Source organism: Anneissia japonica, unplaced genomic scaffold (assembly GCF_011630105.1).
Source record: "Anneissia japonica isolate Jap-2015-1 unplaced genomic scaffold, ASM1163010v1 scaffold287743_len2803612_cov181, whole genome shotgun sequence".
In the NCBI taxonomy this organism is placed as follows: domain Eukaryota; kingdom Metazoa; phylum Echinodermata; class Crinoidea; order Comatulida; family Comatulidae; genus Anneissia; species Anneissia japonica.
The window spans coordinates 1,154,884-1,167,521 of NW_022733259.1; the positions used below are offsets into that span (position 1 = coordinate 1,154,884).

Genomic DNA, 12,638 nt, shown 5'->3' on the forward strand with positions numbered 1-12,638 from the left:
ATTTGAATGTTCAACTTCAAAATGAACAAGTTAATTTCAAATTTTATTTTTATAGCATAATAGTTCTACAGTACACTTCTTAGCATATTTATTCCATATGATAATAATTGTTCATTTTTGTCCTTGACATTCTTTTTGAAAACTTCCGTAATTGGTTTCTTGTATTGTCCGCTGTATGTGAGTGATGGTAAGCTTCCTCACTGCTGTCATCAGAGGAGGTTAATACTAGGCCTATGGGGGCTGGTTAGGATTAAAGAAGTTCCTGAATTCTCATCCAAACGCTTGTTATTCTCATCAATTCATGTTTTGGTACAACATTTTTTAACATTTATCGAAACACTCTTGTTGTACTGGACCATATTGAATTCGCATTTAAGTACCAAGTTCATAAATGCTTTTATGTAAAGGATTATGGATAAAATCCTTAAACAGCTTTATCTAGGGTATGTACAGTATATATACAGTGATGTTTTATGTCGACCCAGGTCCATGGATGAAGATAATTATTAGGAACCAGATTCTTCTTAATGGGTAAATTAATGGGTAAATGTGGATGTGGATTTAGACCTATGCTTCAGTCCAGAACTGTTAGGCCTGCATTTAATAATATAATAAATAGGTCTATTGAAAATTGAATACAGGTAGTGCAGACCTACCAAGTCTCGCACCTACAGCGCCTTCTCACGCTCACCCACTCAACAATCAGTTTCTCACGCCAGTCGTCAATGAGGCCAAAAAAAACAAAAAAAACAAAGCAAAAAAAAATTCACAGGGAGCTATCTCATTAGAAAATCAATGATTGGATTATGTAAAGTCGCAAGCCTGTTATTTGTAATACCTCATTCTAATGTCCAAGAGGAGCGAGAAAAACAAAACTGTCTTTCGCACAAATTTAGATCCAAAGTGAAATTTGTCAAGTATTCTGACCATCAAATTGGCACAGGAGGAGCCAGTTCATGCATTTGAGCTAAAGATGTATTCAAATCTGCAAAAAAGCTCACCTTGGCTTATAACAAAGCCACTCATCAACATCACAGGAGTAAGGTTAACTCTATCCCTTAACAATTTCATTTATTCCTGAAGATGAAATAATAAACATGTTGAAATATTTAATAAAAGCACAATGTCATGTAGGCCTATCTCGAGAGCAGCTTAGCTCAGTCGGCTAATCTGGTGGTAACCACTGCGTGTGCGCTGAACCCTGGAGATCTCTAGGTCCCCGGTTCAATTCCCATTGCTGCCTCTCCTTGTGTTTTAGCTGGAGGGCTGAAATACAAGTTACAATAGTGCACCGTCTTTCGGGTAAGCCGTTGGTCCTGCACATTTACGGCCTTTGTGGACGTTAAAGAACGCAGTACACTCTTCGGAAAAGAGTAGGGGATTGTTTCTCAGTGTACAAGGCAATCACCACCTGAAGGACCCCACTGGAAATAAGTCTTCTTCTAGACTTTCGTGAGCTATCCTTGGTGTTTACACCAAAGAAATCAAATCCAATCTCATTTCTTGGAGTTTGCATTACTTTTATAAGAATTCTGCAAGTAAAATTGTATTATAGGTATGCACCAATTTGCACAATAAAGCCCAAAAATGAAAAATTTATCTATTGTATCTGAAGATTTCACAAACCCTTCTTCCCCACCCCCCAGTCACTTCGCTTGTTTGATTGTTCTCACTCCCAGCTAATTGACAAAATTGGCATTGGCATCTCTGGAAGTGTGAACATGTATGATTTCTTATTTCATGATTTTAGGTAATAATCTATCATAATTATTTATAAGTATTATTTATTATGTATCAAGGTTTATATTCTTCCATTATATTTTTCCTGATTATTTCTCATAATAACTAGTGTGTCATAAACACGACACAGTAAATTAGCTGTTGACTTGTGTGTAAAGTAAGTAACTGTAGTCTCTCCATACAGCAATAGCGCCATCTATAGCTGCATTCATGAACTTTGACACCTAAACAGTGAGTCATGTCAGTCAATAGAAAACAGGAATCTATTCAGTCAGTAGTTTACGCCTGTAGAAAGTGTCATGTTGACTAGGAGCGATTGAGCGAGTCTTCTTGATAGGAGTTAATAATAGTGTTTTAAGCATGCAGTTGTTTAAAGCAATTCTTCTGGCATATGTCTTTTATTTTAGAAAGGATTCTTCTAAAGACAAAAGTGTTCCTGTGAATAATAATGTAGGACCTACCACTAATACGAATGAGGATGGAGCAATTACTAATAATTGGGTTCTCAATCAGGTAAAATCAGGCTTTCTGCTATATATTACCATAACAATTGCGATTATAGGGTTGACTTGTTTCACTAACTCCCTGTCAAGACCACATCCTAAAAACCTTTCATTTAAAATGTTTAGGTTTTGCTTTGTCTAGCTAGCCTAGGCCTAGTGAGCCAAGCTAAGTAGTTTGTTATTATATTGCTGTTTTTTTGGGGTGTTGAACATAAGTATAATTTAACTTATTTTAATTTAATCATGTCGGAAGATTTCACAAGCAGGGCACCAGTAAATACTTATTTATTATTGTTCATGAACATTATTACCAACAGTGATGGTTGATTGTGTTAAGTATGGTATTTAACTTTAAAATTTACGTATTTAAGTATTTAAATAACTTTTAGTTAAATGGTTGAATATAGGCCCAATTTGAGTTTCGCCAATATATGTTTTACTTTCTGTAATAATTAGAAATATTAAATATCTTTTCCATTTATTCAGAGCAGTTGTTAACTTAAATCTGATTAAATTAGAACATATTAGGAAGTTCAATATCACTCAATTGATTAAAAGTACAAATTATCTAGACATATATGCAGTAACATATTATTGCATTTAAGTACATAAAGAAAAATTACTAGTAGTAACTGTGAGTGTACTGTACTGTATGTACTTAAATGTAATTCATAGGTCCTTGCTTCAAGTATTCACCTCTGTTGACTTGCACTTTATGTCATAGCAATTTCCTTGATTTACTTTGAACCTAATTGTAACATCCTATTCATCACTGTAAGCCCATGAGACATTTACGTCATGCAAAATAGGAACATACACTTTAATATATTGAATTTTTACACTTTTTATGACATTTTTATGTGACCTTTTAATAAGTAAATTATTAATCAACTGAAACATGGCATTTATGGTATTAAAAATTAGCTAAGTTCCTAGTCTTTTATTTTATTTCCTGTTACCATGGTGATAATCGTACTGTAATACTGTATCTACAGGAAGAATATGATTAAGAGCAGCGAAAGTGTGGATTATTATGAGATAGGAACAAAGAGGATTCTGAGAGAACTAAGCTTTAGTTTGTTTACTGTCATATCAGTTGATATAAATTTCGAGGCCGATTTGAAATAAAATTTTTAATTTTTATTTTATTATTGTAATAAAAATGCTGTTTTTTTTCCAATCAGTTTTAAATAAAATATAAATACTCTATAAAACTACAGTATGATATATTTTTCAATAGTACTATAAATGATTAATTATCAGATAATGATGTAACTTATATACTTTTTTACTAAATTTTTTTTTTGTCAAATTTTTCTCTGTATTTTAATTTTTTTAAATTAATATTGTTAATAATTGTCTTTTCTATATTGTCTGATTAATAACCCCTCCCATATACTATATTTTGAAATGATTGATGTAAATACTGTAGATTAAATTAATTAATTGTAAGCAATTGTTGTTAATTGTAATTGGACTTATTTTTGGTGAATTATTTATTTTATATTGAATGATAAATTTTGTAAATGTTTTCTAGACTATGTTTTGTACATTGTGTATGAATTTCTGCTAATTATGTTATGTTAACCGTATTGTATTGATATGATTGATTGCATGCATTCTGGTCGGTTTGTTGGTGTAGAGCACTTTATACATGTCACTTATTACTGTACCTTCAAACACTATTTCACTTATTATTAATATTAAATATGTAGAGAATAAGCCATCTATTTGACTTGAATGCAATTAAATTTGCACAGTACACTTAGACTGTAATATGGACCAAATAGTAAATAATTTTATGCTACAGGTTTTGGTGCAATTATTGTTGCTAGTATTGTACCTGTTGCATAATTTACCAGACAAGGAGGTGGATCGCAAGATAGAGAATGTATCTAAACACTTCAGTTTACTATTGAAACGTTTATGGTGTTAATTTCTTTCCAGGAAATACACAGGCCAAAGAATCTATCAAATTCGAGACTCAAAAGAGTAGCAGACATGGCAAATTTAACAGAATTGAAGGCAATCCTTACTCCAATTCTTGTCCCACGAGTTGCAGGAACACCGGGCAATGAAGCTGTGAGAAATGTAAGCTACAATCGTTTATGGAAGCATTAAGAACTATGGCATGAGAAAGAGCCTTGAGGCTTCTGTCTAAGGCTTCTCCAGGCCCTACTACCCTGGGGGTAGTGTTGGGTATGAGGCAAAGCCCAGCCCGTTTTGTCATTTTAGATGTTTTAAAGATGAATTTTCATTTGCTAATGTCAAAGAATCATAAAAAATAAGTTTGAAATAAACTTGTTCATTTTGCAATAACATACAAATTATTAACTTGTGCATAGAAATTATTAAATTAAAAAAATGTGTACCCTGATTTTTAAACCAACAAATTATAATAAAAATAATAACACACTTCCAGTGACTGAAAGTGTTTCTATCATTTTTCGCTGTAAACTAATTTCTATGTTCAAGTTGATAACTTTTATGCTACTTCAAAATGAGCAAGTTAATTTCAAAAAATATTTTTATGATTTTTTTTTTATATTTAGCATGGGACAATACATCTTTAAGGACATATTTTGATGTGGGAAAAATATGATGAATATCCAATGGCTCTCTAAGGTCTGGGCCCTGACTTAAGCCAGTGCCATTTCATACCACTGATTTAATAAGTGATGTTGGTAAAACCAATAAAGTTTTTTATAGGACTGCTAGCTACATACTAACAATATGTTGTAAAAGTATAATTAACACATTTTAATCATGTATGCAAGGTGTTGTAATGAATTAATTACTCATGGTGGAAATTACAAAGGGTTTTGTTGTAAAAGAGGTAGATCACATTTCTCTCTTTCTACTCTAAGTCAAGTACACATGAAAAATACATGTGGCATGTCTAAATATGGTCATGGTGACCTCACATCATCACCATATATAGGCACATCATGACTATATATGGGCATGCAACAGTTTTTTGTCAAAATAAAATGAACAAAGGCTTAGTTGTTTCTTTGTATTGTTTGCCCAAACTCATATAAAATAATAAAAAAGATGCTAAATTTTGTATTTTTTCTCTTATTTTTTTTAAAGCATATTATAGGTCGATTACAGAGCTTACCTGGGTGGCATATAGAATCTCATTCATTTACAGACACAGCTCCACATCCATTTCGAGAGACTAATTTCACCAATATTATAGCAACGCACAACATCAATGCCCCTCGTCGACTGGTATTAGCGTGTCACCATGATAGTAAATATATGGAACCGGATACTACTGGTAAAATGTTTGTGGGGGCGACAGACTCTGCAGTACCATGTGCTATGCTTATTCACTTGGCGGAGAACCTTCATTCATATATTGCATCAAAGTCGCTTGATTTCTCTGTAAGTTAACAAATGTTTTCACAATGTTATTGATATTCTGAATTTTGTTTGTAAGCCCTGACCAGACTTTAAAATAAAACAAAATAAAAATTTTAATCAGAAAATGTGACGTGATAATCAGCCTTTGTTGTGATTTTGATGTAAATAACATTTTTTTTTTAAAGTGTGGGGGTTCATATTTATGTTTTTAATTGGAAGATTGAGGTTTCACATTTAAAAGATCTGTGCCCACTATGAAATTTTTTTTGACAAAATATTGTACGGCCATATATAGTCATGATGTGTCTATATATGGTCATAAAATGATGTCATCATGACCGTATTAAGGATCACATGTTTTTGTCAAATAATCTATAATCTCGACAGGACTTGACCACTTGTTCTTGAACATGGCACTTTGTATATGTTGTCTTGCTGCATCCATGGAGATATAACCTCCGTGCTCCATCTCAGAGTATCAATGGGTACTTGGTATGTTTGAATGGCCAATACCTGGGCAATACACTGATTACAAGCTGGAAAAATTAGAAGAATAAAATCAATCAATCAATCTTTATTTTCCATCAAACAAACAAAAAAAAAACACTACAAATTAAGTTGGAGGACGTACAACTAAGTCAAAGCCTCACAGAGTCTTTTACTACCCTAACAAAAATAGACATGTTTTGTCATGATGGAATAATAGACAATAACTGGATTTTTGAGTCCCACCCGAGAACAACTTGCGATTTTTTTCGCAGTTGTTTTCAAATGTACTGAGTATTCGGTACATTTCCACGTCAAGTAGGGCAAAATTACACCTAAAAATAGACATATCTTTTTTGATATATTGAAAAAGGACACATAAGTGAATATATAAATACACACCCTACGGCGTCAAATAAGTGTTTGTGTATGCTTTCGCAGACCTTTAGATGAAAAAAATTAGTTCATAGTTTGAGGGATAGTTAAATATAATTACAGTATGTACTTATTATCACATCTATCATTGTTATGATATATTTTTTAGTAAATGATTTAATGATCGTAATTAAAATGCATATTGTGAATGTATCAAACAATTTTTCAAATTTCATTATTTTCTTAATTGTTGAAATCTTATTTTTCTTTGTCTTTACTTCAGGCGTTAAAATCCTACATCTGATTCCTGTACCATTTCCAAATCATTGGCATAAACTTACGGACGACGAAAGTAACTTGCATTATCCAACCATTATGAACTTACAGAAAATTGTACAAGCATTTGTAGCTGAGTATATGCGCTTAGATGTCTAATTCCATTTGAACTACCAATAGCACCATGCTGAAATTACATCAGAAATAGGCATAAAGTTATAAGATTCATTGCATATTATGCAATACCTGAGAAGAAAAAAAAAACATGTCCAAATGGAAATATCCAAGGGTGTATACCACTTGGCCTCATAGCTCAGTTGGTAGGGTGTCTGAACGGTAATTAGAAGGTCTGGGGTTTTAATTCCAAATGGGACAATACATTTTTCTCAAAAATGTATTACCATTATATATCACCAGTTGAGTTGCAACTCCATACATAAGTTACTGTCATGGGCTTTCATAAAGTTATGTTTAGTTGTATTTATTTATTTATTCAAAAATATCTTTTTTTTTTTTTGGTAACTGTTGCAAATATTGGTTTGTGTCCTCCTTTTTCAGAGCCTTCCTTCCAACTCCATAATTCCACAATGACATTAAAATGATAGCAAATGTTTTATAGTTTTGTTTGTTGGAATGTTTATTGTTGATATGGGTGGGCGTGCACTTAAGCCCTGTCCAGACTATCAAATTTCATTTAACAGACTGTTGTATGCCCATATATAGTCATGATGTGGCTATATATGGTCATGATATGATGTCATCATGACCATATTTAGGCATGTCACATGTTTTTGTCAAATAGAATTTGACAGTGTGGACTATGTTACATCAAATGAGAAAGAAAGAAGTTTTCTAGAAAATACATACATAACAAAAACAAAAACTGCTGTATGCCCATTTATAGTCATGATGTGCCTATATATGGTCATGATGTGATGTCACCATGACCATATTTAGACATGTCACATGTTTTTGTCAAGTAGAATTTGGTAGTCTTGACAAGCTTTAAAAAAGTGAAAATCAACAGTAAAATAAGAGAATCAACAGTAAAATAAATCCTGCATAAGGCCAACATAAAATCTTTGCTATCATTTTATTATTTATATATGCAATTATATGCACCAGCACCAACATAAAATTTTTGCTATTATTTTATTATTTATATATGCAATTATATGCACCAACATAAAATCTTCGCTATTATTTCATTATTTATATATGAAATTTTATAAACCAACATAAAATTTTTGCTATTATTTTATTATTTTTATATGCAATTATGTACACTATAAAACTTAACTGTCTTATACCATACAGTATAGCAATTTTCTGTAATATAGTCTTTCATATATTTTGAGTATTTTGTACAGTACTTTGGTTTGAAGTATTTTTTAAAAGTAAATCTCTCTAATACTAGAATCTTTAAGTTCTTGATCTAAACATGCAGGTGTCATAAATATAAGAAAAGAATATCAAAATTATGTTACTTTATTAGTTATATATTTATTCTGACACAGGACACAGTAATGTCTTACATAATAATGATAGTGTTTATGTGTGAATGGTATTTAATATTATTGGTATTATTATCAACAGGTATTCCTTATTACAGTACTTCTACTCGAGTAATGAGAATAATAGTAATGTAATTTCAGTTTGTTGATAAATTGTGAGACGGTAATGAAAAATCACCCTCAAGTTTAAACTAGGTCAAAGTGACAGATCCAGGGGATGACAAAAGGGGAAATTACCCCCAGCAGCAGCCAGAAAATTGCTGTGTGAAATCATTTAGATACAAGATTGAATTGGCTCCGAAGCTTCCAGGTATGGGGACACCCCGTACCACAGAACCTTCTCATAGGGCATGTTTCTACTGATAAACACAAAATAACCGCTTTTTTAATGAGTGTGCAGTTTTAGCTTGTAGGATTAGGACATGAACAAAAGGAATAATCATTTTGAAAGTTCACGCGTGATACAATCTCGCTTTGCAGTGGTTTAACCTGGAGGTCACATTTCACCTGATAATCGCTTTTTGTGTTGCAGCTATCCTTTACATGTTTTTAATCGATTTTTTTTTAATCGCTTTTTTGCGAACTGTACCCGTTTCTACAGGGAGAAAAAAAGCAATTTTATTTTATTACACTGCATTTTAAGATTTTTTGAAGGCAGACTTGGGAATTTTAGAGATTTAGTTAACATCTTTCTTTGTTGGACAAGAGAATAAAAGATATTTTACTACAAAGTTTGACTTTTCTGATTCTATTTTCTTACTTAAAAAAAGTGGCATATTTTTCGGTTCATTCAGTTCAACTAAAGCAGCGACTCTCGGTAGTCCTATTCATCGCGGTGGGTAAAAGCACAAGAGGTCAGTGGCATATCTAGGATACATGTGGAGAAAGGGGTGAGGGGGTGGGGGATGAAGATTGTCCTCCAATATTCTAGTTCCAATTAAAGAAGTGGAGTTTGGTGGTTAAGATGCTTACCTTCTAATCCCAGGGCCCTGGGTTCAATTCCTGTCATGGTAAAAGCACAAGATTTTTTCAACAACTCCGCTCGACCCTAAAGCTACGCATATGTTGCCCTGTGACCAGTGGTGGTGCCCTCCTGTCGGACAGGTCCGGAACCCCCTGTCATTAGACTCCACGATTAGGTCGTCGGATAAAAAATTTAAACAAATAGTTTACCTATCCAAGTAACGTCATTTTGATTGCTAATCCCTAATAATTGTGGTCTAAAGCACAATTTGAACCAAGCTAAGCCATAAAAACTTCCCCCGTGAAACCTACCAGTTTTTAGTTGGCCCCTTGATTTGGACCCCTCCATTGGACATGTTGGACCTCTTGCCGGCAAATTTCTGGCGCCACCGCTGCCTGCGACTAATTTACCTATTCAAATAACGTTATTTTGATTGCTAATCCCTAATATTGTGATCTAAAATCACAATTTGGACCATAAAGCCATAAAAAAAACTCTCCCCGTGAAACCTACCAGGCATTGTTTATTCCGGGCCGTCGACCGAGGCTCTAGTCAGCCCCTTGATTTGGACCCTCCGTAGGACATGTTGGACCCCTTGCCGGCAGTTTTCCCAATAAAAATCTCAATCTGATCTGTTTATGAGAATCATATGAAATGATTCTCATAAACTGCTTTTAGTAGAGTTCCTATTAGAGAACTATAGGAACTCTATTGACATATTATGTTACATTTGCGCAGCGCCACCTATCGCTGAAACGAGTAACCAATCAAACCACGAGGCTTCTGCTTACATCAAAACTTATTCTTTACCACCACCTGCACCATACACACCTGCACCATACAGTGGACTTCGTGATCAAACGATAAAACTAAAACTAACGGTTTGAAAGAGAACGTAAGAAAAGTTATTAGCGTAGTTATGTTCAAGTACATGAAATTGTGTCTATTTTTTTACAATTGGTTATGTATTCCGTAATCAGGTAAATTTATTTTCCCTACAAATTATTAGTTTGGATAGTAAGTTGCTGTGTAGTAGGCCTACTACAAACCACTACAAACTTGTATGTGCTATTGCGGATAGAAACAATTCCCTGTTTAAAATCGCTTACAGTATTTTTGCATATACACGAGACAACCAATTGGGGACTAATGGTAATTCCTAATCAAGAAAATTGATCTGTAAATTATGACACTAAAAACGATTATTGTTGTTTGCAGGATCTCGCAATCCTGGCACAATCATTCATAGTTGTACGTTTACGTTAACTGTTAGCGTTTATTAACGGCTTTACTTATCTCTAATCGGAAGTGACATATTAACTTTCTTCTGAATGTGGTTTTAAGCTGGACTGCGTAAGTCACTTGCAATTTTTAAAATTATATTTCAAAGTTTATTATCTATATTTTAGAGTATGGGTTGTGTCGGGTTTTATGATATAGAAACGATATAATAGGAAAAATTACGTAAAAAGTTAAGTGTATTTTCATTGAAAGTATATAAAGGAGCTTTTGATTGGGTTTGTATGCCTATGACGAAAGTATACTTCACTCACTAGTTGATATTCCACCGCATTCCTACCTTATTTCACTAACCACCTGCACTAGAGGTCTTTTTTTTTTTTTTTCAGGCAGCCCTTCACAAGCTTTTGCTTTTTGCCTCTCTTCTGAAATTAATATTTTCCTTTTTAAAGCAGTACATATATGAAAAAAGAGAAATAAATGTTGCGTTGAATTGAAAAATTGAAAGATTTATCATTTCATCAACAACTTTACTAGTTAGTGTTTACTAACATGCATTTCTTGCCTAGAATTTATTTTGAACACACTATCAAGTCCCCACTCTTGAAGCCTTCAGAGGAAGTCTGGCTAATATTGCTATCTAAGTAGCAGAAAATTTTAAATATGAAGCAGTGTTAGTAAAGCTTTGTTTCATACACTTTCTTTACTTCACGTCGCGAGGTAAAAAGAAAATGTTGGAGAACTTTTTCTGACGCATGCGCAATTTCACTCTAAATGTCCACACACGCACGCAAAATGTGATTGCAAGAGTCCCTATTGCATTGTATGCATAGGACCTAAAAAGAATATCAAGATTATATTATTCTGTGTGTATTTTATTGTTGTTGGTCTTAACCTGGGTCAGTTTTTTTAGATTAGAACATCTTTCTTTGTTGGACAAGAAAATAACAGATTACTACAAAGTATTAACTTTACTGATTTTATTTTCATATTAGATTATTTTTCAGTTTATAATTCTGAAGTGACAGTTGATTAAAATTATCACAATAGTACATAGAAAGTACAGTAATAAACCACAATATATGCATTATATACCCATGAGAGGGCGCTATTTGGCTGAAACACTATTTCCAGGTATTGTTACAGTAATATCAATTCCACTCAATGCATTGGAAAACTAAAGTTTAACTTATATAATAAATAATTTTGTATATATGTATACATGCAGTAGATACATACATACATAATGTATAATTACACTATTATACATAAACATTAGTTCAATAAAAAAATAAAAATGCACTGCTGTAAAGGTTAAGCTATTTTGAAACACATTCTACCGTATTTACATTATTTACAAATTCTAAACTTAGTTTAATTTGGACACGTTCACCTTTCTATACATAAAACTTCCTTATTTAACTCATTAATATTTAAACATTTTCTTCAAAATGGTCCATTAATTACTGCTAATGACTGCTACACATATATTAATGTTAGATTTCTATTGACGTTTTAGTACTGCTGCAGAGTTCTTTATAAAATAAACCGACATAATATCTTGTACAGTGGCGTAACGGCTGTGCTCTCAGTGGCTAAAGCCAGGGGTCCCAGACCTTAAGCCCGGGATATTTATAATTTTTTGCCCCGCATCGTCTGAGCAGTGCCTTTTAAGAACATCTTTCACAAATATCCCCTGACAATATCTGAAGGCTGAATTGGGCATAGCCAGAGCTGAGGCCTCACAGTTACATAGGCTGGTTTCGGCCTAGGTGTGGGGGGGGGGGGGGGGGGGGGGGTGTTTGGTGTTGTGCGAAAAATGAGAATGTGGAACTATATCCCTCTTCCAATGAAAATTCAATGGTCATTTTCAGTATTTTAACTCAGTAGAACTCATTTGCTGTCATTCGTTGAGGGGGAGGGGGTGCATCCATGCCTCACAGCTCTTGGTTATGATCGGGCCTACTTGATAATCACTTGATAGGCCTACTACTTCAGCTTCTTTTGTACAGTACAACTAAATGTAGAGTAAGGGATCATGGGATAAATGCAAAATTCACTTTTTTGCAATTACAGGGGCAGATCCAGGAAAGTGGGGCGGGGAGAGAGAGAACAGGCCACCATGGCCCTCCCCTCCCCATTTCTGGGCATCTGGAACTGCCTTATAATCAT

The 12,638-nt window shown here is 33.5% G+C and overlaps 1 protein-coding gene across 1 annotated transcript; it reads left to right on the top strand.

Moving 5' to 3' along the window:
- Window positions 1-1,987: 1,987 nt before the first annotated feature.
- LOC117116007 (glutaminyl-peptide cyclotransferase-like) lies at window positions 1,988-8,994 on the top strand. Its single transcript, XM_033259937.1, has 4 exons — window positions 1,988-2,253; window positions 4,191-4,334; window positions 5,337-5,639; window positions 6,741-8,994. Exons 1-4 carry the CDS (start codon window positions 2,101-2,103, stop codon window positions 6,906-6,908), a joined length of 768 nt encoding a protein of 255 aa, XP_033115828.1. The 5' UTR covers window positions 1,988-2,100; the 3' UTR covers window positions 6,909-8,994.
- Window positions 8,995-12,638: the final 3,644 nt, after the last annotated feature.